The sequence below is a fragment of the Peromyscus californicus genome, unplaced genomic scaffold (assembly GCF_007827085.1).
Source record: "Peromyscus californicus insignis strain IS unplaced genomic scaffold, ASM782708v3 Scaffold_4__1_contigs__length_199733344, whole genome shotgun sequence".
NCBI classification, from domain to species: domain Eukaryota; kingdom Metazoa; phylum Chordata; class Mammalia; order Rodentia; family Cricetidae; genus Peromyscus; species Peromyscus californicus.
In genome coordinates this window covers 81,422,878-81,447,771 of record NW_026294562.1, presented here as the reverse complement: position 1 = coordinate 81,447,771, position 24,894 = coordinate 81,422,878, and the positions used below count along the sequence as shown (strand labels likewise).

Sequence of the window (24,894 nt, the reverse complement as noted above, 5' to 3'; positions counted from 1 at the left end):
TCATTGGCTCACAGGAGCCTGTCACATATATGCAGAGGGCCTAGGTCAGACCCACGCAGGCTCCCTGGGTCAGTTCAGTCTCTGTGAGTTCCTATGGGCCCAGGTTAGTTGATTCTGTTTTCTTGTGGTATCCCTGACCCTTCTGGCTCCGACAGTCCTTCCACACCCCGCTTTTGCAGGATTTCCTGAGCTCTGCCTAATGTTTGGTTGTGGGTCTCTGCATGTTTCCATCAGTTGCTGGATGAAACCTCTCTAATGACATTTGGGCTAGGCACCAATCTATGAGTATAGCAGAATACCATTAGAAATCATTTTATTGGCCTTTTTTTTTGCTGGTCATATTTGGTTCTATCCTAGGTTGCTGGGCTACCTAGCTTCTGGTTCCTAGCTTTCCAGGCAGTGTCAGGGGTGGGCTCCCTTTTGTGGCATGGGTCTCAAGCTGGAGCGGACACTGGTTGGCCACTCTCCCAATTTCTGTGTCACCTTTACTTTATCTTGTAGGTAGGACAAATTGTAGGTCAAAGGTTTTGAGGCTGGGTTGGTGTCCCATCCACTGGGAGTCTTCTTGGTTATAGATGGCAAGGTTCTTTATGATCAAGCCTTCTTCAACAGTCGACTGGTTATGCATCTGCCCTCCTCAGGAGAGAGTGTGCTGGTGCAGAAAGTTGCCCCTAAGGAAATCTAGAAGCCCTGCTGGGGTCTTGTACCGGGTCACCATGTTCCTTAAGCTACTCTGAGTTAGTTAGGACCTCAAGAACAGAAACTTGATTTCAGGGATCTGAATACAGTGATTTACAAGCAATGGTGGATATGATGAAAGGCACCAAACATAAGGAGAGTGAAGGTCTCTAGTTAAAGCATCATGTCTCAGGAACTGGAAGAGAGCAGATGACCTTCAAGGAAAGAAGACACAAGCTACCCTAAATCCAAGACAAAGAGCAACACCAAACACAAGTGTTTACTTTGCTGGAAGAGCAACTTCTCTATTTACAATCAAAAGAAAAGTCTGATGTCTAGTTCAGCCCTGCCTATGTACATTATGGCTCTTAACTCCAAATGGGGCCTCAGAATTGGGATCCATGAATCCAGACCAGCACTGAACTATTGTGGGCTAAACTGTGCCCCGCCTACTATTCTGAACATAGAACCCTAAGCCCTAGTATCATATAATGTTAGACTGCACTCGGAGGTCAGACCTTTAAAGGGGTGTTATGTTAAAATGAGGCTGTTAGAATGGGTAGCATTTAGTCTGACTGGTGCCCATGAGAAAGACCAGGATACACTGAAAGGAACCAGGGACAAATGTGCACAAAGGAAAGATCCTGGGAATTGCACTGTCTGCAATTCAGGAGAGGCTCCCCCAAGAAACCAACCCTATGACACTTACCTTGGACTTCCAGTCTCTAGGACACTAAGCAAATCAATTATTTTGGTTTAAGTCACAGTATTCTGTGGTATTTTGTTATGCAACCTAGTGAACCAAGACCTCAGCCTTCTAGACTGTTTTGGAATGTTGATGTTTTCAGTAAACCAGTTCCTAATATCTGTTGTAGAATGTGGCATGAAAATCAACACAAGGGGCTGGAGAGATGACTCATCGATTAAACACTGCTATTCTAGAAGACTTGGGTTTAATTCCAAGCACCCAAATAGTAGCCCACAACCCTCTGAAACTTTATTTCGAGGCAATCCAGTGCTCTCTTCTTGCTTTTGCAAGAATCACTGCACATATGCATGTGATACACATGCATACATGAAGGCAAAACACCCATACACATTAAAAAAAAAGTCCTTAAAAAATAAAGAACCGCCGGGCGGTGGTGGCGCACGCCTTTAATCCCAGCACTCGGGAGGCAGAGGCAGGCGGATCTTGGTGAGTTCGAGGTCAGCCTGGTCTACAGAGTGAGATCCAGGAAAGGCGCAAAGCTACACAGAGAAACCCTGTCTCAAAAAAAACCCAAAAAAATAAAAAAATAAAGAACCAGGCGGTGGTGGTACACACCTTTAATCCCACCACTCAGAAGCAGGTGGATCTCTGAGTTTGAGGCCAGCCTGGTCTACAGACTGAGTTCCAGGACAGTCGGAACTGATACAGAGAAACCCTGTCTCAAAAAACCAAAAAAAAAAAAAAAAAAAAAAAAGAGAAAATCAAGACATGAGTTCAAGTTCATCCTTCCCAGAGTCATCGAGGTGAAACAGGCTGGGCTTCCCCAAAGGCCAGCTGATGAAGGTAGTCAGAGAGTCTGTTTCTACTACTGTTCATCCTGAAAGGGTTCAAATGCGCCCCAGGCCTCCTGATCTCCTCAGAATGCAGTTTCCATGTGTAGGCCCTTGGAGGCACCTTCACGGTCCTATGCATCTTCTCCTTAGCTAGAAAGCACCTTCTGGATTCGCTCCTTTACCTCCTTTGGGCCCAAGGACACCATCATCTCAGCCACAGGAGGTCCTTGCTAAAAAAAGAGAAAAAACAAAAACATTGTCTTTTTGCCTTGAACTGCAGAAGGAATTCATTCCTAGTTTCAATGTCTCAATTTGTAGAAGGCAACCCTAGGCCAGCTCCAATCCACAGCCTGCAACCCCAGGAGTGGGGTCTATATTTATTTTATTTTCTTTTATCTAGGTTGTTGTTTTTGTTTTATTTTTGCAGAGCTAAAAGAGCTTCATGAATGCTAGCAAATGCTTCAGCACTAAGATATAACCTAGCCCTACTCAGTCCTCCTTGTCTGAATTTTTTTCCCATTCAATTGGCTCCCAGGAGCCTGTTTCTGCCTTTGGCAAATTGGTAATCTGTATATTATTCCCTTGATCTCCACGGAGGCAGGGATCACATGTGTTCTGTTCATGCCATCTCCGCTGTAACTGTCACAGGGCCTGCACACAGAGGATGCTCAGTGGATAAATGAGGGAAGTGATCATGTTTCATCAGTTTATCATCCCCTAGACTGGCCTTAGTACCAGACTGTGAACACTGGCTGGAAGGGTCAATGAGGGGCTGTAGACATCAGTTCAGTTCATGTCCCATCTCACCAGCTGTCCACTGAGGGTCATTCGGAGGAGCTTCATCACACTGCTATACTTGGTGCCTTCCAGGCCTTCTGACAGCTTCTTCAGTTCTCTGTTCACCACATCCTGAGTTAGGCTCAAACCAGATCTTTCTAAAAGCCTAAAAGAGAGCCAGTCTGAGCCAGGCGTGACGGTTATGATTGCAATCCCAGAGCTGGGGAGGCAGAGGCAGGCTGGCTTGGTCTACAGAGCAAGTTCCAGGACAGCCAGGGCTATACAGAGAAACCTTGACTTGGAAGACACACACACACACACACACACACACACACACACACAGAGAGAGAGAGAGAGAGAGAGAGAGAGAGAGAGAGAGAGAGGAAGTCTGAGACTGTAATGAGCATCCAGGGTGGGAGGAAGGGTCAGGAGACTGTTATTCACCTACAATACACAGTTTTATGAGGGTTAGGAAATTTACTACATAATCTACTATAGGCAAACAATGACGGAACCACATATATAGGTGGCCCATGAAAGTAGTAAGATACAGGTAGCTAAAAGGACATCATAAAGCCAGTGAGATGGCTCAGTAGGTAAGAAAGCCTGCCACCAAGCCTGATGAATTGAGCTCAATCCCCAGATCCCACATAGTAGAAGGAGAACCAACTCTCTGAAAGCAGTCCCTTGATTTTCACACATGTGCCATGGCATGTGCCTTCCCCATGCATACAAAGTAGATAAAGTCAAAGAAGGCACAGCGGGGGGGGGGGTGGTATAAAAATAAGAAGTCACTATAAGAGAAATTACTAACTGCCATATAGTCGCTATGCCTCTATTTTTAACCCATAAGGCAGGGACAATAATAGCACCTGTACTGCACAGGGAGGTAACAGAGAGCTAAGATGTGACCAGCATTAAGTAAAGCCCTGAACTCACTGCAAACACTCAAAAATATTGGATACTATGTTTCAGTAAAAGCTTAAAACTTGCCCAGCAATAGTAGCCCAGGCCTTAAATCCCAGCACTTGGGAGGCAGAGGCAGGCAGATCTCTATGAGTTTGAGGCCAGCCTGGTCTACAGAGTGAGTTCCAGTGTAGTCAAGGCTACATAGAGAAACCCTGACACAAAAACCAAAAACAAACTAAAAAACTTAGCTAGTATTTTCTACACCCCACAGCTCAAGAGACATTGCAGGAGTACCTCAAAAGAAAACTTAGGAATGGGTTGGACACAGGATGTAAGAATAGGTAATTTCTGAGGAATTACTTGGAATAGCTTCAAGATTTGTCAAGGGGAGTACAGCACAGAGGAAGAGAAAGAAAACATCAGGAAACACCAGCTCCAGGAATAGCCCTGCTGTCATTATGCTAGGGAGAGCCTCTTTTCCCACAAACAGAAACATGAAGAACCTAAACTCCACCAGGCAGCAACCACCCTCACATCCAGGCAGCCATGCTAAGACCCTTTCCCAAAAGTATGTTTGAGTTTCGAGTGGTCCCCAACTAGTGAGAGCTGAATTTGTAAACCATCCATTCCAGCTCTGATTGAGGCAGTAGGTGGGTACATTCCACCGCAGCTTCCCAGGTCCCTTAGGATTGTATCCCAGGGGCTGGAGAGATGCTTTAGCAGTTATGAGCACTTACTGCTTCTAGAAAACCCAAGTTTGGTTCCCAGCACCCATGTCAGGTGGCTTACAACCACCCTTCACTTCAGTCCCAAGGAATCAGTGCCCTCTTGTGTACACACACACACACACACACACACACACACACACACACACCAACAACAACAACAACAACAAACCAACTTCTGAAATGATAGGACAGAGGTGCTGTACCAATGCTGCGTGAGCAGAACCCCTGCTCCTGGTGAGATCCACACCATGGTGGTCTGAGTGGCAGCTCAGTGTGGAGCAGTACTGACTTAGGAAGTGGTCTTCTAAGTGATTTGGAGAAACAGCCTCTCTGTACACAGCTTTCCTCAACAACTGCCAGACTTTAGCAGCAGAGCACATGAAAAAACAAGGAGGACAAGGCCACTGCCTGCCCCTGAGTCAGCTGGCACTCATCTGGAGCCCTCAGTTTCCAGCACTGGGAGAAAAGAATCTGTTGTTTACAGAAGTCTATGGTCTTTTTATCATAGCAGTCTTCCTGGACAAAAGGCAATCATTAAATGGAACAGGATCAATGCTGTTTATAAAATCAAGGAGATGAAATACTAAAAATATAAAATGCAATATAGGGAGAAAACGGACATTCCCCAATGTCATTGCATTCAAGGAAGGAGGCTGCCAAGGAACAGAAGGACAAGCCCCAGGAAACTGCTAATGACACCCTAGGACATGTTAGGCCTGGCTGAGAGCTTGGCACTACCACTAAAGTGGTCTGGTGGCTCCTGGGTACTTGGGTGTCAGCTTTCCTGACTTGAGTCGGAGTCCCAGTGTCTCTAAAAGATAACCTATGACAAGGATAAGAAGTTGAGACACCATCTTGGTGAACTGGAATTAATAGCTGGAGAGATGGTTCAGCAGTTAAAAGCATACTGCTCTGGATTGGGGATTTAGCTCAGTGGTAGAGCACTTGTCTAGCAAGCGAAAGACCCTGGGTTCGGTCCTCAGCTCCGGGGGTGGGGGTGGGGGATGGGGGGGAGTGGGGAGAGTGGGGGGTGGAAGCATACTGCTCTTTCAGAGGACTCCACAGGTATTGTATTCACATGTACCTATCCACGCAAATTAAAAGAAAAAGATTCTGGATTCGGTACTTTAATACCAGAAATTGGATGATGGCAGAAACAGGTGGATCTCTACAAGTCTGAGGCCAGCCTGGTCTACAGAGGGAGTTCCAGGATAGGCTCAGAAATCTACCTGCCTCTGCCTCACGAGTGCTGGGATTAAAGGCGTGCACCACCACCCAGCTTTGTATAGTTATTTCTAAAAGTCAAATTTGGAAGCAACCCTAATGTACATAAATAGATAAATTAAGTTCTTGTTGAAGTTGTGTTACAAGTTAGCCATAGAAAGGAATGAGGAGACTATTTTTTTTCTTTCTGGAGCTGAGGACTGAACCCAGGGCCTTGGGCTTGCTAGGCAAGCACTCTACCACTGAGCTAAATCCCCAACCCCAAGACTTTCAAGGATTGGACAAATCTAGGCATATTACTGTTGGGTACAGTACTCCATGCCTACAGTCTCAACTTCCTGGAAAGACAGAGGGAACTCATTTTCGATCTGTTTGGGACTAGCCTGGGCAAGATACAGTACCTATCTCTTAAAAAGAAAAAAGAAAAAAAGTAGAAAAATATATCTACAAACACCCAAACATTATCCCTGTACTGTACCTTTTGGGCAAAAATGGAAAATAAGAATTACAACTATGAGTAGAACTAAGCAGATAAAAGAATGCACCAATGCATAATCGACACCACCGTGTCTGGCTTCCAATATCCAGGTTTAAAGTCTAGGTTTAAAAAGTTTCAGTGTATTAATAATATACTAGACATGAAAATGGTGCACAGACATACATGCAGGCAAAACACTCAGACACATAAAATAAAACTAAATAAATATTTAACAATTTTGTCTGACAAGAATCTTGTTATTGCTACAGAAAGACAGGTCCTCTCTCCCCTACACACAGCTAAGGAAAAGGAGAGGCTCTAGGAGGGAGACACCTGGACCTTCAGGGTTGCTGTCCTTTCCTGAGAAGCCAATGAGAAAGCATTTTTTTAGTGTGTCACAGTTTTGTGATGGGGTCCAAGAGCCAAAGGTCTTGTGTAGAGAAGCAGCTAGGGCAAAGAGTGGGAAGGGTGTGGCTAAGCCTCAGCCCGGTGTGTGAACACTTACCCCAGCAAACGTTTGACAATCACGTCCACCTTTTCCGAATCAATGCCCAGCTGTGCGCGATGGACAGCAGGTCGAGTCCATAAGTAGGCATACACTGGGGAGACCAGATCCTGCAGGCGGCTGATGTGGCCCTGGGGAGAGAGGCAGTCACCACATGCACTGGGAGAGCTGGGGAAACACTGGAGGGAAAGAAGCCCTAAAACCATACCTGTCGCAGCAGGATGATCCTCTCCATATATTCGGGGTCCAGAACATCCTTGTTGTGCAGTTGGTTCCCAAATGCCTCCTTTACCAGGGCCTGCAGCTTCTCCACCAACCGGGGCCTCTGGGTCTCACTGCTCACCAGCCGTTGGAGGTGCAGCCTGAGAGGAAAAAAAGGGGATGCCCTGGTACTGGAACCCCAGGACTATGCCAAACCTCTCCCCTCAGGGTAGCAGTACGGACTGAAGACTGTCACATCTTCAAAACCCGTAAGTAAAACATATTTTTTTTTGTATATGTAAAAGGAGCAGGATTTGATGGAGGTCACAGCCAGCCTAAGTCTATCTAGGCAGACATGATTTGTTTTCATTTATTTATTCATTCATTTATTTATTTTTTGAGACAAGGTTTTCCTATATATCCCTAGCTGGCCTGAAACTCACTATATAGACCCAGCTGACCTCAAAATTACAGAGATCCACCTGTTTTTGCTCCCCAAGTGCAGATTAAAGGTGTGTAACACCACACCATGCATTTTCTGTATTTTAAAAATTAGTAGCTGACTTTTTCCTGTTACTTTTGAGGTTGTAGGAAGCAAACTCGGGGCCTCATGCATGCTAAGGAAGCATTCTAAAACTGAGCCACAGCCAGCAAAGAAACTATTTTAAGCTAGATCACAGTAAGGAACATTCTGGCTCTCCCTGTGGAATGAGCAGCTCTGGGTGCACAATGCTCTGGCTATAGCCTTAACTGGCTGGAGTAGGCTGGATCCATGCTGTGGGCTCAGACTCCAGTCTTCCAGCTGCCCTGGCCCTTTCCTCCTTGGTGTCTTGCCAGCCTCTCCCTCCTTACACTGTCACCTGACCACTACAGGCACCTGAATTTACACAGATGGATCCAGGAATGTGCTGATACAAATGGAGAGGTAAGAAAATGTATTCCTAGGATTTGGAACAGGGGGTTGTTTCAATGAAGCACTCAGCCTCAAAGCTGGGGCTTTCTTGTCAGTTCAAAGTTATCTCTTTTCTGGCATCCTAACTCCCTGATTGTCCCCTTGTGAACAAATAGTAGAGCCTCCAAGAGTCCAACCCTAATACCAAGCCCTGCCACCTTCAGTCCCCAGGCTGTCCTTTGTCTCTTTCTGACAGGACTGGGAGGGCCAAGAAGACTCAGAGCAGTGCAGAACCAGGGACCACTCGAAGTCCTGTAGCCCTCTGTCTGTGTTACAGAAGAAAGCCAGGTAGTCAAGTGGGAAACAGCTCATGGGGTTGGCACTGGGACAGTCCTGATTCTAAAGCCTGTCTGCCAAGTGTTTGCAGTAACTCACACAGCCGTTGGAAAGCTGGGGAGCCTTGGCACAGACAGGGTAGTAGTGAGGACTAAACAGGAGTCTACATTCAAAGTACGGATGCCAGGGCCTGGAAGCCACCCATTTGGGAGCTGCAGACCTGCAGGAGTTGAGGCTCCTGATATGTCACAGGATGAAAAGGCATTATGGGAGGCCATCTGGAATGTAGACTGGCAAAAAACTTTTTGCTTTGTTTGGTATTTGAAGACAGGTTCTATGTAGGCAGGCTGGCCTAGAACTCTCCATCTTCCCACCTCAACCCCCTGAGTGCTGGGATTATAGGCATGTGTAATTGGTTGAAAAAATATTTTTAAATGAGTATTACAGTAAACATATGACTGTAGTACAGAAACTATAGAATCTCCTTAGCATCAAGGCCAGATAGAAAGAAGGAAAAAAACAACCCAGAAGACCCTCCTGGCCATGCTAAATTGATATACCACAAGTCCAAGCCTGGAACACAGTCAAGCTAAATGAATCTTAATTACTATTCCCATTTTCATATACTACCAGTAGTTACTGCTACTGCTGCTGGGACACTAATATGCCTTCTAATATATTTATTGTGTCTGAAGTAAGCATAGCAGTGGCGCGGTGACAGAAACATCTGAGGATAATTCAGCCTGACTAGATTCAGTCTGTGGGCGTCAGTCCTAATGTACTCTCCCCCCGCCCCCTTTCTTTATGTTGACCTCTGGATTTCAAGGAACCTTGGGAGGTATCACAGAGTATCTCTGACCAGACTCTATTTCCCCCTGAAATAGCACTTCTGTGGAATAAAGGCAGTTGTACTGCATCTGACATGCTAGATTACATTCACTCCTGCAGGCCCCATGCAAGAGATGCCTCACTACCCAACGTGTAAATGTGCTAGTCATTTAAATTCTGTCTTAGACCCCATATAGCTAACACACAGTAAAATTACAGAACTGACAAAGTCATATACTTAAACAACTGCAGTTGAGTCAGTGTGCTGGCAAACTCCCGTAATTTGAGCACTTGGGAGGTGGAGGCAAGAGGATCAAGATTCAAGGTCATCAATTGGCTATAAAGTTTGAGGCCACTATGTAACCTAATCTGGCCTAGAATTTACAATTCTCCTGTCTCAACTTTCCAAGTGCTGGGATTACAGGTATGCACCATAGTGCTTTGCTCTCTCACTTACCTATTGAATTCTGGGAGCTTCTCCAGGTCCAGCAGGGCTGAGTGACAGGTGATCCGAGTCAGGTCAAACTGTGTTATCAGCTCCGGCAGGGTCCTGCCCATTTGGTTCTCTGCAAGTCAGGCCTCAGCTGCTCAGCCCCTCCCTCATCTTATTTCTGTTCTTCCTTTTATCTTTCTTTCTGCATTGCCCAGGCTAGCCTACAGATTTTGAGCCTCCTGCCTCAGTTTCCCACATAGCTGGAATACACGTTGGTTATACCACCCTGCTGTTCTCCCAGTTTCATACACAAAGAAGAGCAACTGAGCAAGCTGTAGGCTCCCCACATTTAGATCAAAGCCGCAAGAACAGTGTGCCCACTGTCTGGCTACTCCAGAGTTTCTAGTGTGCTTGGCTGAGCAGAGTCTGGCACCAGCATACCCAACAAACTTCATACTTAATGCCACAGTGGGACCTCAGTGCTGGAAGCCGCTGCTTTTCTGGTTCATCTGAGAAAGGACTTTGGTGTTACATAGTCCAGACCGACATCAAAATAGCAATCCTCCTGCTTCAGCTTCTCTAGTGTTGGGATTCCAAGTATGTAACACCATATCCAGACTGAAAGCTGTTTCTTTTTGATTGTTTTTCTCTTATTTTTAATTTATGAGTGTGTGTGTGTGTGGGGGGGTGCTACAAACCCACCCACAGAGGCCAGGAGGTGCTGGACCCTTTGGTGGTTGTGAGCCATCTGATAGAAGTTCTGGGAACAGTACTCATACCAGCAAGAGCTTTTAGCTGCTGAGCCATCTCTCCAGTCCCCTGGAAGCAGTTTCTTTATGAGCAGCAGCTCCCTTTGGTGCAGAAGGCATCATGGTCAGGCACCGGCCTTAGGAACTACATCCTTTACTAAGGCTGTGACTCTGGCAAGTTACAACCTCCTTGAGCCTCGAAATCACCTTAGAAACCAGGATTATCAAGTTACTGCCACAAGAAGTCATCCCATTTGGTACTCGCTTCTTCAAAGTTTCTGTTCTAAACCTTGAATAAGCTAGATTCACAGTAACACCAGTAATACTGTTAGAGCTCATACTTGTATAATTACAATAATCATAAGGTCTGTGGCTTTTGTGCTTATGGTGTGGGCAGACAGTGAGCTGGTTCCTTATATTTATAAGCTCACTGGCTCCTAATTAACCCTACTGGGCATATCCTTAGTCTTATCATATGGACAAGGTTAATGAGACTCTAGGTCTCTGAGGGCAGGGACAGTGCCTACTGTGAGTCCCACTCCATCAACCACAAAGCTGTGTGGGAAAACCAAGTGAGGGAACACAGTAGCGTGTGTGACTCAGTAAACTCCACTGACTAGAATAATGAGCTTGTCCAAGATCACGTGACTGACAGATGCCAATGCTGGGACTGACAAGCACATCTGCCTGTGTTAAAGCTCAAGCTCAGCCACCATGACCACACTGGTGCATATATACCTGCAAACCCCGAACCACAGTTGGTGATGATGTCAAGCAAGGCTTCAGGCAGAAAACCAGCAGCAGCAAAGTGTTCCAGGAAAATGTCCCCTTGCCTTTTAGACAGCTTGCTACCATCCCTGTTGAGGAGCAGGGGCAGATGAGCAAACTGAGGTGGCTGCCAGCCCAGGGCCTGGTAGAGGAGCAGGTGCTTGGAGGTGGAGACGAGCCACTCAGAGCCTCGCAGCACATGGCTGATGCTCATGTGGTGGTCATCTACCACACAGGCTAGGTGGTAGGTGGGGAAGCCATCACTCTTCAGGATAACTGGATCCCCCTCCACACTGGCCACTTCATGCTGAGTCCAGCCATATACAAGGTCCTGGAAGGCTGGTGCTGCCTCCTCCAGGCGGAAGCGGATAGCAGGCTTGGGGTCCATGGCCAGTTTCTGGGCCACCTGTGCCTGACTCAAGTTCCGGCACCGATTGTCATACCTAGTGGGAGACAGAGCAACAGAGTAGTTAAGTATCAATGGGCAGATATTCCACTTGTCTCTCAAGTTCTGGTTTTTACTTGCAATGCTGGGGATTTTACTCAAGGCCCCGGGCATGCTAGTAAGTATCTACCAACTGAACTATAACCCCAACCCTCACCTTTGGTTTCTGGTAGCTTATGACCCTGGGCAACTCATTAACCTCTTGAAGGGGTTCCTTCGATCTACAATGGATTTAAAAAAAGTTGTGTGGGATAACACAGTATGGCAGACACTAATGTTTGCTGACCTATTAGTCACTGTCCCTTTTCCTTTGCTAAGGAGGACATGGAAAAACGCTTAAATCAAAAGTAGGCTTACAGTAAGTATAGACCATGTTGCAATCTCATGACCTGGTGCCAGTGATCAGTCCAGGTAGGAATGCAAACCCATTCTATTCACTGAGAATCAAAGAAAACAACACTTGGTGGGTAAGGAAGGGCTACAGTCCTGGGAAAGATATCTCTCTCCAACGAGGTTAAGACATACCTGTAAGAGGGGAAAAACCCTCCTTTTATACCTCCCAGGAGTACTCTGTGGATGTCACCTTCTGAGAAGCCATGTTGGAACTGTTAACCCCACATACAATTAAGGGAGAGATGGCAAGGCTGTCAGCAGGCAGGGTAATAGTCAGAGGTCACCACAGAGCTCTGTTATCTCAAGGCTACTCCTCTTAGCGTGGAGTCAGCCACCACCAGATTTCCACAAGATACAAACATAAGGTCTGTGTGCTCACATCCTCCTTACTCAAAGGAGGTGTGTAGACTACCAGCACCAGCTTCACTTGGGAACTCCTGAGAAATTCAGACCTCAACTTTAGACCTGCTAAGTAAGAATCCACAAGGTGACCACAAGCCCAGGTGATTCTTCTACTAGAAAAAGTACAGGGAGCCGTTGTTGCTGCCATTTTAAAACTTTATTTTATCTTTTAACTTTCTTTCTTTTTTTGGTTGATCACTTCTTCAAAAATTATATGTATGTGCACATGAGCACTGCACCTGTGGAAGCCAGAACCGTTGTTGGATGCCTCTGGAGCTGGAGTGACAGGTACTGGTGAGCTGCCTAATGTGGGTGTTGAGAACTAAACTCTGGTCCTGTGCAAAGTAGTATGAGTTCCTAACTACTAAGCCAACTCCCCAGTCCCCTAGTTTGCCACCTAAACAAAAGGAGTTCTAGCTGAACATGGTGGAACACACCTTTAATGCCAGCACTAAAGAGGCAGAAGCAGGTGGGTCTCTGAGTTCAAGGACAGCCTGGTCTACAGAGCTTGTTCCAGGACAGCCAGAGCTACATAGGGAAACCCTGTCTTGAAAACAAAAACAAAAAGGTTTTAAAAAATGTATTATTATTGTTATTATTATTATTATTATTATTATTATTATTATGTGTGTGCATGAAGTGCACATGCCATGGTGCATGGGTGGAAGTCAGAGGACAACATTATGGAGTCAGTTCTCTCCTTCCACCTTTCACATGAGTTCTAAGGCTAGAACTCAGGTCTCTAGGCATATGCAGTAAACAACTTCACCCACTGAGCCAATTCACTGGCCTCGGTCTGTCACTTTTAACTTTTTAAATTATATACAATAGTGTCCTAACTAACACAAATGTGAAGACTGCAAACTCAGTTCTTGATACATCTAACTTTTCAATTGATGTCTCATAGATCCCATGATACCATGTGACCACAACTAAAAACAATTCTTTGTACTAATGGACTATAGTCTGTTTACAATTAAAACAAACAGCTGGTCATGGTGGTGCATGTCTTTAATCCCAGCACTCTGGGGGCAAAGACAGGAGAATCTCTGAGAGTTCAAGGCCAGCCTGGTCTACAGAGTGAGTTCCAAAACAGCCAGGTCTACACGAAGAAACCCTGTCTCAAAAATCAACAACAACAAAAACAAACCAAAAAACCAATCCCCCCCACAAATAAAAATAAAAAAATGAAGAAAAGGAGCTGAGCATCAGCATTACTCATTTTCTTCATGCTGACTATGGACATACGTGAGCAGCTACTTCAAGCCCCTGCTGCCTTGACTTCCTTACCATGATGGACTACTGTACCTTCAACTGTGAGCCAGAAGAAAGCCTTCCTTTCTTACGTTTCATTCATCAGGGTATTTTATGACAGCAAATAAACTAAGACACTATACATATCACAGATGCAAAGGATGTATGTCAATGTTCCCTCACTGTACTGGTTGCTTTTCTATTACTGTGACAAAACACCATGACTGAGGCAACTTATAAAAGAAAGCATTAAATTAGAATCATGGTTTCAGAGGGTTAGAATCCATCATGGTGGAGCACAGGCATGGCAGCAAGAACAGCTGAGAGTTCACATCTTAGCAAGCAGGAAGCAGAGAGAGCATACTGAGAATGACTAGAGTCTTTTGAAACCTCAAGGCCCACCCCTAGTGACACAACTCCTCCAACAAGGTCACACTTCCTAGTCCTTCTTTAATAGTTCTACCAATGGGGACCAAGTATTCAAACCACATAAACCTATGGGCACCATTCACTTTTATTTAAACCACCATACTCATCATAACTCCCCCTTTTAAAACAAAGCATAAAAGATATAAAGATTCATTAACAGGAAACAGAGTAATATATAGCATTTCCACATAGAATTTTTGCTATTGTTTTTAAAGGGTCTCATAAAGCCCAGGAAGTCTCCAAAGTTCCAAGGTAGCTAAAGATGACTCTGCCTCTGCCTCCTGAATGATGGGATTACAGGCAAATGTCATCATGCCATGTCATAAATGGGATATTATAGGAGTGAAAAAAATTATGGGCTGATACAGAAGCTCCCTCAAGACAGGAGGTGTGTAGAATACTGTACACTACTATTGCCTAGAAAAGGTACCAGTAATTTCCATCTGTCAGCATAGGCACTGAACACCGGCTAGTACCAACTGCCTCTTGAAAAGAGAAATGAGTAGCCAAAGGGAGGGTTGTGAGAGATGTTTCTGTATATTTTGGGGTAGTTTAAGTATCAAACATGAAGCTGGTGAGAGAGCTCAGAGGGTAAGGGTGCCTCCTGCTAAGACTAATGACCTGAGTTCAATCTCCATATGGTGGGAGGAGAGCACCAACTCATGAAAGCTGCCCTTTGACCTCTACACACACACTGTGGGATATGCTGCCCCTTCATAAAATCACTTTAAAAACGTAAAAAGATCTCCCACAATAAAAAAAAGAAGAAAAAAAACATAAAAAGAAGTTTAAGTATTAAATATGAAAAGATTTTTAGATTTTTATGTTTTCTTGTTTTTGTTTTTGTTTCTGTTTTTAAATAGGGTCACACTGTGAAGTCCTTATTGTCCTGGAACTTGCTTTGTAGACCAGGCTGGGCCTTGAACTCAGAGATATGCGTTGATCTCTTGTCTCGTGAGTGCTGGGATTAAAGGTATGTGCCACCATACCCAGATACTTTTATTATTTTTAATTTTGAGTGTGTGTATGGGGAAGGGGTTGTCCATGTGAATACAGGTGTTTATAGAGGCCAGAAGAATCAGATTCCTCTGGAATTGGTTATTAATTATTTCACGTGGGTGTTAAGAACTGAACTTGGGTCCTCTACAAGATCAGTAAGCTTTTGTTTTGTTTTGTTTTCTGAGACAGGTTCTCTTTACATAGCCTGGCTGCCCTGAAACTCACTATGTAGAACTGGCTAGCTTCAAACTCACAGAGATCTACCTGCCTGTGCCTCCCAAGTACTAAAATTAGACGTGTGTGTCACCATACACAGCCAAGTCAGTATTCTTAACTACTGAGCACTGCCTCCAGCCCAGAACAATTTTTAGGCATTATAAGTTATTATTATTACAAATAATATTGCCTGAGGTGTAGTGTAGCCAGCAGCTTCTCCGGTAGCCATAATGACTGTGATCCTGCCTCTTGGCATTCCTGCTCTACAATGTCCTCTCTCTAAGTATGGGCTGAACTCACACTGACTTCTTTTTAAGGAACAGAACACAAGTGGTAAGATGTCCCTTCCACAGTTAGGTGTATTTAATTGCCAGGCTGTGAGCCGCCCTATGCAGACCTGTGTGGTTTAGAGGTAGAGTAGAGTTGGAAGAATGTTTGCCAAGCATGTACCATGCTATTCATTCAACTTCAAGCACTACCAAAAAGATAAAAAGGAAGGGAAGTTGGGAATTTAGCTCTCTTGTAGAGCACTTGCCTAGCAAGCACAAGGCCCTAGGTTCGGCCCTTAGCTCTGGAAAAAAAAAAAAAGAAATAAACAGACTTTGTGTGTATCTTGGCAATTTAGTTGGCTAGAAGAAACCCACCCAACAAGCAACAGACAACTAGTAAGACCCTTGGCCTACCAACAGCCTCTGGGGAGAAGATGAACGTGAATCCTCCTCAGATAAAACTCCACAGAACTGCAGGCTTGACTTCAGCCCAACTGTAGCTTTGAAAGACACCCAGAATCAAAGAACCTAGCTAAGCCCCACCCAGATGCTTGACCTGCAGAAACAGAGAAGGGACAAATGGGCTTAGGGAGGTGTCCAAAGTGGCCTGTGGCTCTCACCGGGGTGTCTGCCGGCTCCTCAGGGCTTCTTTCTTCAGGAGCTCTAGCCGCTGTGGTGAACAGAAACAGGGATAGGCAGCTCCAGATTTCAGCAATGTTTCTGTGGCCTGGGCATACAGTGCCAGCCGCTGTGACTGATTGTAGGGCCCTGCAGGACCACCCCGACGGGGACTTTCATCAGGTGGGATGCCTGGAGCACAGGTGGAGAATTGTTATCACACAGTAACACCAGAAATGCAAACTGCTTTTTTTCCCCCCTAAGTATTCATCTGGGTGCTTTTTCATACACATTGAACTTTTTGTTTTGTTTTGTTTTTTCAAGACAGGGTTTCTCTGTGTGTAGCCCTGGCTGTCCTGGAACTCGCTTTGTAGACCAGGCTGGCCTCAAGCTCACAGATTTCTGCCTGCCTCTGCTTTTGGAGTGCTGGGATTAAAAGCATGTGCCCCCATGCCAGGACACACATTGAATTTTTAAGCCTTATGATAATCCATGAGGGCAGTACTACTACAATTTCCGAGACTAGGGGCTAAAGGTCATGTAGTCTAGTGAAGGGGGAGGAACAGGGATATGTGTGGTCTGCCTACTGTGTATCCTTTCCACTCATCTTTTCCCAGGTAAGAGAGAAACCAACCGAGGCCTGCAGCCATAGACTCAAGAGCAGGCAGTAAGGCTAGGTTCCAGCCTGTCCTGGTTGGATTCCTGGCTGTTGCTACTCACTGGCCAGGACAGAGATCACAAAGGATGACAATGTGTAAATACTAAGGTGCCATTCACTCTTCAGTCTGCTTTGATGTTTGTTTTGCAACCTCCCCCAAACCTTTAAGTTTTTCTTCCAAATAAGTGTTGATACAATTACAATCTGGATGGAAAAACCAAGGCATATGGTTACCTCCAGCTCTAAACCCAGGTTAGAGGTCCAAAGCCCACATTCTTAACTTTGCATAACTCATCCTTTCTAAGCCTTAGTTTTCTCCTGGAAAATGAAGCTAACAGCCTTTTGTGCAGAATGACTGTGGGAACAAACGCATTGGTGTTTATATGCTTACAGAGTATTGAGCCTGAAGACTTGTATGTAAGACAGTCTGAATAAAGCTTCAGATTACACCCAAACACTTACAGGCTAGACTCCAAACCTAATATCCAGCTTCCTGACTCAGGTGGGAGAGACAAATATCAACACTTCCAGTAGAGAGCAGGGGAGATGCAAGACCTGCAGAAGGGGGCTTCTGTCCTCTAGGAGCTTCTAGTAAAGTAGGATAAGAAAGACCATAGATCACCTTGTGACCTTTAATGCCAGCACACACACTCCAGGCAGATGGAACTGGGTTCAAACCCAGTGGCCAGCTCTGAGATTTTGGGCAAATCTACTTTGAATGCTTCCAACTCTTCATTTGTAAAACAAGATGCAAATATTAAGTGTCTCATAAGGGTCATAAGAGGCCAAAATAAGATTAAGAGCCAGATATCACCTGGCACTTGCTAAATCCACAATACATTCTGGCTATAATTATTATTAGCATAACTTAGCTACCTCTCTCACAGCACCTTCACTTCTTCACTTGATAAAAAAGAAGATAGGGTGGTAGGCATGGTTATCTCATACTGGTAATTCTCTAATTTGGGAGGCTGAAATAAGAAGACTGCCAAAGTTCAAGTCTAGCCTGTGCTATATAGCAAAATCCTGTCTCAAAACAAAAATGAAAACCACATACATATGGGGCTTGGAGAGATGGCTCAGTAGTTAAGAGTATTGACTGCTCTTGCAGAGGACATAGGTTTGGTTGCCAGCTCCCACATGGAGGCTCACAAGTACCTGTAACTCCGGTTCCAGGGGATCCGATACCTTCTTCTGGCCTCCACAGGATCCTGCACACATGTGGTACACATAAACTCATGCAGGTAAATTCCATTAGGGATCATTTCCATATCAAAATTTATTATTTTTTTAAAAAGATCTCCGTCTTCTTCATTAACTTCATTCTTAAGACATTTGCACACATGTATATAGTATATTTTTATTAGACTTCCCTTCACTCTTATTTCCCTCCCATTCCTATTAACATCTCCTCAACACTATTAGGTTTCAAACCTGGGACAAAGGCTGAGGTGCCTACTTAACTATCAAATCAGACCTGGCAGCCAGGTTCTCCCTGCATCCTTCAGTCCCTGCCAGTTACAGGGCCCTCTTGGCTGGCATATCCCACTCCCTAGCCTGAACTTCTCCAGCACAGGGGCTGGGCTGCCCTTCCCTATATAATTCAGACATTTCAGTTTCCTGGTCTTTTTGGGCCTCCTGGCTGCTGCACCTGGTCATCCCCCCATGCTGTCATCTCCCCCCACCCCCCATGGCTCAGGGTCACATCCACTCTGGACTCTCCCAGATGTCCCTGCCTCTGACTATGTCTCCCTTTTATCTACAATAAGCTTTTTCCTCCACCATACCTTCTTCTTCTTTTTTTTCATTCAATTCTCACCAGTCCCTTTCCCAGATTTAGGACTTGGTTTATTTTGTGACCCACTTTGCTAACCAAGGTCATCTGTGTGAGCAATAGATGTTGTCTTAGTAACTGTTCTATTGCTGTGATAAGACACCATGCCGAGCGCAGCAGGTCCTGTTTACACAACAGTGTGGCAGTGATGTTCAATGAGGGCAGGAGCAGCAGTTTTGCTCATCTCAGCATGAGCCTTACACAGTACCTGGTGCAGCAAGAGTCCCATCCACTTGAAGCTCTCACCTGGGCCTGCACTTTACTGAGTGGATTTGCGGTCCTCCTACTCCAGTCCCTTTGCTTTCTTGCAGTCTTTGGGCCACACCGGCCTCCTTGTCATTCCTCACCCAACACTACTTCTCTTCCACAGAACGTCTGCATCTGATTCCATCTACTCTACATAGCCAGAATTAGCCCCTTACTTCATTCAAGATTCTGTACCAGAGAACGACCACATCAAGAAGAATACCCTTTCTCAGTTTTCTAACCTGTTACTCTTTCTCTGTTACTTTGCAGGTGCACATGTCCATGTAGAGGTCAAAGAGGTCAATGTTGGGTGTCTTCCTCAAGGGCTTTCTACTTCATTTTGTAAGATTTTTAAATAATCTATTCCTGTGTATATGGGTGTTTTGTCTGCATGCACGTATGTGTACCATGTTCATATAGTACCCATAGAGTATTGGAACCTAGACCAGTAAGTGCTCTGAACCACTGAGATATCTCTTTCTGCCCCTCTCACTGAACCTAGAGTTCGTCCCAGGGGATCTGATCTCAAGTCCTCACACCCGCACACAGCAAGCACTTTACCCAACGAATCATCTCTCCAGTCCTTTCTCTATAATTCCTTTTTTTAAAAAAAGATTTATTTATTTATTTATTATGTATCTAGTGTTCTTCTTGCATGTATGCCTGCCAACCAGAAGAGGGCACAGATCTTACTACAGACGGTTGAGTCATCTCTCCAGCCCCTCTCTATAATTCTTATCTCAACTTAATATCAGGTTAACGATGAATTACAGGGCCAGGACACAGCTCAGTGGTAGAGCACTTGCTTAATATGCACAGGCCCTGGGTTGGAGCCCCAAACTGTTTTAAAAAATATTCTGGGTGGGTGTAGTGCTAATATTTACAATCCTAGCATTTTCAAGGCTGAGGCAAGCAGCCGGAACAAAGTGATAATAATTACATTCCTTTATTCAATGAACCTCAACTAAATACATATATACTAAAATTTCACTAATAAAAGCTAGAAATAAATGGGTTTCTGCTACTTAGGAACTTAGAGCCTAGTGAATAATTATCCAAGGTGAGAGTATATGTCTTCAAGTAGTCTTGGTATTTTTCCTTAAGGTGTTAACGTTCTCTAGTGCCTGCCTTTAGTAGGAGCCCACAGGAGTTCAGGTTGATCCAGGAAACTCAAACACACTCTTTCTTTTCAACAAGCCCAGTTATACTGAGAATTAAATTACACACAAGAAGATCAACTTCTAAGACTACACTCATTTTGTGTGGCTCACAACGATGAGGTTTAAAAATAAAATAAATAAATTCAAGCCTAGGTTTAACAATGGACAGTGTTCACTTAAAAAAAAAAGATCAGTCATTGAAGTGGCTCAGGGGTCAAGACTCTTGTGACAAAGCCTAATAATTGGAGTTCAAGCCCTAGAACCCACACTGTAGGAGAGAACCAACTCCTGCACGTTGTCCTCTGATGGCCACACAAGTGCACACACACAAATAAATGAGAACAAAAATTAAGATAAAAAAGTTAGGGAGAAGACAAAGAAGACACCTAAAAAAAAAAAATAAAGCAGGGGGTGTTCAGCTGGCATGGTGGCACAAGTCAACTTTAATCCTAGCATTCAGGAGGCAGAGGTCAGCCTGGTCTACACAGTGAGTTCCAGGACATCCAAGACCACATAGAGGGGCCCTATATCAATACATACATACTACATATTTTGGCTTTCTGGTTTTTCTTGGAACTATAAAGCTGGACAATTTGAGGTCACATTCTCAGGGGAGCAGGAGCTGGTACTCATAGGCACTGCCTCCTTTGCAGGATACCCCACTTCTTCACGTTCACTACAGGCCTCATCATTCATTTCCCATGAGCCTGTTTCCTGCCCTGCCCTCTCAGAAAATGGACTTAAGCTACTGAGATAAGAGCAGGTATTCCACAACAGTCTTAGAGCTTGGCTTCAGGAAGCCTTGTCCTTTTTACAGGGAGTACCTGCCAACCCAGACTGAGCAGATTTATCTATTTCCCCAGGAATTCTCGTTCTCCACCTTGAACCCAGAGAAGATCCACAGCCTCCTTCTGTCTCCTGTTCCTCCTCAGAGACTCTTTCTTTGCCAGCCTTACCTGCCCACTCCAGCATGTCCTCAATGTTCTCTGCTGCCCTTGGTACCAGTCGGCTCTGATCAGTGTCCTCCAGCCTCAGAATGAAGCTCCCCTGGTGCTTCTTGGCAAAGATGTAGTTGTAGAGGGCTGTACGGAGGCCACCCAGGTGTAAGAAGCCTGGTAGAAGAGAACAGGTCTAAGAGGACAGGGGAAAAGCTGCCAGCTGAAGTGCAAAGAATGTTCCAAACAAGTTTAAGACCAAGAAATGGCGTGACTGTTCCATTTCTTTGGTGGACACCCAGACAAGACTGTCACTGAAAAGGACACAGTAGGGATGAAGAGATGGCCCAGTGGTTACAAGCCCTGGATGCTCTCCCAGAGGACCCATGTTTAGTACCCAGCATCCACATGGTGGCTTATAACTATTTGTAACTCCCATCCCAGCAGCTCCAACACCATTTTCTGACCTCAGCAGGTACCACACATAGATGTGGTGCACATACACACATGCAGACAAATGACTCATAAACATAACATAAAATAAATAAACCTCAAAAACAACAAAAAAGAAAAGGTAAGGACAGGGTGGCTGACTCCATTCAGTCCTTCATCTTGGGAATGGAAGGGACACCCAGGTGTCAGGTCTAGGAGCTTGTCATCACATAAAAATGCTCCACTCAACTTTGACATTTGTCTCAAGGCCAAGTTTCACCAGAAGGAGAAATAGCATTCATTCTCTGTTTGAAAATTTCTGTCTGAAAATTATTCATAGAGGCCAGATCATACTAGCATTTACATTACATAAATCTACTGATATATTCGGGGGTGGGGTGGGGTGGGGTGGTGGTGGCTAATTACATGTTAATAACACATCTAAATCCTATTAAAAAATCACATTTTTCATATATACTCTACATATGATACTTAGCCACATCATGCAATTTGGAGTTTTATTTATTTATTTATTTGGTTTTTCGAGACAGGATTTCTCTGTGTAGCTTTGCGCCTTTCCTGGGACTCACTTGGTAGTCCAGGCTGGCCTCGAACTCACAGAGATCCACCTGCCTCTGCTTCCCGAGTGCTGGGATTAAAGGCGTGCACCACCACCGCCCGGCAGAATTTGGAGTTTTAAAACTACTTGAGATTTGTCACCATAAGTGCTAGTTGTAAGTAATTATAATTAAAAGTAACATTTGGTTTCCCTTCGCTGGGGTTTAAACTCCAAAACTATTACTACTGACTGAAAACCTTAAAATTTCCCAGGTCTGTCATTTCCCCTTTCCTCTACTTTTTTTGGTCCAGCCCAAGGCCCTGGATCTCCACAGTCAGGCCATTTACATTTATAATGACCTCATCTGTATTTCCAGGTACCTAAGGCAGCATGGGACAAGAAATGTTCTTCTGGGTACTGGGCAGACCTGGCTTAACACTGATGCTATGTGAGACCTTCAGCAAATTATTTCAAAACCACAAAACAAGTAGTTCTCAGTGGAACTGAGCCTCAGGAATTTCAAGACAGAAGAGACCAGAAATTGAAAATAACACCCTTCACATCATATATAGCTGGATTCTACATCCAGGGGCTGGATAAATGGCTCAAGCCAATAAAGTACCTGCTGCACAAGCATGATAACCGGAGTTTGGGTCCCAAGCACCCACATAAAAGCCAAACATCCAGCTGTTAAGTCTAGTGCTGGCAGAGGGCAAACAAGCAGATCCCTATAGCTCACTGGCCAGCCAGTGTAGGGGAATCAATGAGCGCCAGGTTCAGCAACTCTTTCTTACCTACATGAAAACATACACCATACATGAAATTTAAAAAAGAATTCTCCATCCAGCATTAAGAATTTGCTAACTGTTGGGAATTCATTTAGCTTTCACAAGTTTTAATTTATTGATGTTAGTAGGCTTAAAAAAAAAAAAAGCTGATTCTGGTGGCATGAGCCTTTAATTACCACTCTGAAGGTGATCTGTGTGAGTCTGAGCTAACAGCCTGTTCTACGCAGCAAGTTCCAGGCCAGCCAGGGATACAGTAAGGTCCTGTCTCAACAAAACAAAAACACCTGGATCCTTCTTTACCATGAGGTTGCTATGATACCTAAATGTTGACCAAAGCAGAACTTTAAGACAGATCTTGTGACTCACATCTGTAACTCCAGTATCTGGAAGGCAGAGACAGGAAGAATGTACAAGTTCAATGACAGTATGGTCTTTATAGTGAGTTTCAGGCCAATCAGGGTGATACAGTAAACTGTTGCCAAAGGAAAACAAACCAAAACAAAAAAAAAACCAAAATTTAAACCTTCAATTAATTTTAGCCATCACAGTGATCTACACTGATTGACAACTCCTTCCCATTGGGCTTTTCTTGCCAGTGAGCAAAGCAATGAAAAACGATAACTGCAGTAAAGGCTACTGCACATAGCAGATCCTGCTGAGCGGCTCAGCCGCACTGGCTCAAAACCATCAGACAGACACTATTATTAGCCCTGCTTGACAAATAGCAAAAGTAGGACATAAACAGAGCAGATAACGTTGCCAAAATGACACATCTAGGAATGGACAAAAGCAGAAAATGCCAGGCCTCGGTGCCCTACATAAGTGCTTCTTCAAACAAGGTGAGCCTCCCAGTGCATGTTCACAACAGGTAAGTACAGAAACAGAGAGCTGAGGCTTGGGAACTTAGAGCCATCTGATGTCCACTGAGACTAACAAAAAGAAGCTTTTGTTTTGTATGTTTTCCAGATACTCATTTTTTTCCCCTAGTAGTTTCATTTGTATTAGTCTTAAATACAGAATCACAACTGGTAATTAGGAACCAGGGTTTCCACCACATAGGATTTAAAAAGTTCCACGATTTATATTGCCTGCCCAGAAGTAATGTGTCATTCCTGTGCAGCTGGGACTGTCACAATGATCTTTTTCTGCTGACCTTGGACCTGGAATGAACGGTTGCTCAGTGTCCAGAAGGCCGAAGGTGACTTGAGCTAAAGGAAGGCTGGGAACTTGTGGTGAGCAGGGTAGGTGATGACAGTATTTCTTTCTTTTTGGTTTTTCGAGACAGTTTCTCTGTGCAGCTTTGGCTGTCCTGGAACTCTCTCTGTAGACCAACCAGGCTGGCCTGGAGATTCGCCTGTCTCTCCTCCCTAGCGCTGGGATTAAAGGCATGAGCCCCACCACCAAGAAGCTGTCTGGCAGTATTTCTAACAGGGCATATACTGGGCCTCTTTTCCTTTGGCTTGCTAGACTTTCAGCAACAATAAATCCGGGCCATTGTGCCATTTCCTGTTAGGTGTCAAGCAGGTCTCCTTAACATTTGGTTCTCAACTCAAACGTTAACTCCTCAGCAATGCCTTCTAGGGTATCCTATCCTGCTTCATTTCTAAAATGACAAATATAACTCTAAATTACTCTTATAAGTGTTTGACGTGGCCACTACAATGCCGATTTCTTCAAAGCAGGAACCCTAACTTTTCAATGACCACTGCACTCTAGTGCATACGACTTGATACAATTTATACGCACTACACGCTACATGAAAGAAGAACAGAGACAATACAACAAAGCAACTTCCAAGAACCTGAATCACTTCAGGTCTTAAGTCCTCCATTTCCGTCTCTGTAAAATGGGGTCGCGCTGACACCGGAAGGGACTGTTTCTGGAACGTTCGGGGGGGCGGGGACGGGACAGTGGGATGCGGCGCGCGCGTCACGTCCACCAGGATTACCTGTGGGGCTGGGAGCGAAGCGGACTCGCACCGTGACCCCGGGATCTGGGCCCAGACTGGCCTCCTGCCGCCCCACTTGGTGGCCTAGGGCCACCGCGCGAGGCCCGGCCCGCAGAAGCCTCTCGAGGAGCGCCGCCATGTGAAATAGAAACACACACGTGGGCTTCTTCGCGCGTCACTTCCGCGCGGCGGGGGAGACTCATTCCGACCAATCAACTTCCGCCACCGCGAGAGCGGCCCCGCCTCTTAAAGGCGCAGGCT

The 24,894-nt window shown here is 45.0% G+C and overlaps 1 protein-coding gene across 1 annotated transcript; it reads right to left on the bottom strand.

Annotated features, from left to right (window-relative positions):
- Positions 1-1,612: 1,612 nt before the first annotated feature.
- Ears2 (glutamyl-tRNA synthetase 2, mitochondrial) lies at positions 1,613-24,894 on the bottom strand. The gene is made up of 9 exons (XM_052713942.1): positions 24,634-24,894; positions 20,928-21,083; positions 16,076-16,265; positions 11,019-11,491; positions 9,556-9,664; positions 7,050-7,203; positions 6,842-6,972; positions 3,028-3,163; positions 1,613-2,450 (listed from the first exon to the last, which is right to left on the bottom strand). The coding sequence occupies exons 1-9, from the start codon at positions 24,770-24,772 to the stop codon at positions 2,367-2,369; spliced, it is 1,572 nt and encodes a 523-aa protein (XP_052569902.1). The 5' UTR covers positions 24,773-24,894; the 3' UTR covers positions 1,613-2,366.

What these genes read in the sequence shown, in the direction of transcription:
- Ears2 (XM_052713942.1), bottom strand. Translation starts at nt 24,772, where the DNA reads ATGGCGGCGCTCCTCGAGAGGCTTCTGCGGGCCGGGCCTCGCGCGGTG. An exon ending in GGATCATCCTGCTGCGACAG is followed by an intron (nt 6,973 to 7,049) that starts GTATGGTTTTAG and finishes CTCTCTCCCCAG; the next exon opens with GGCCACATCAGCCGCCTGCA. An exon ending in TGACCCTCAGTGGACAGCTG is followed by an intron (nt 2,451 to 3,027) that starts GTGAGATGGGAC and finishes CTCTTTTTTTAG; the next exon opens with CAAGGACCTCCTGTGGCTGA.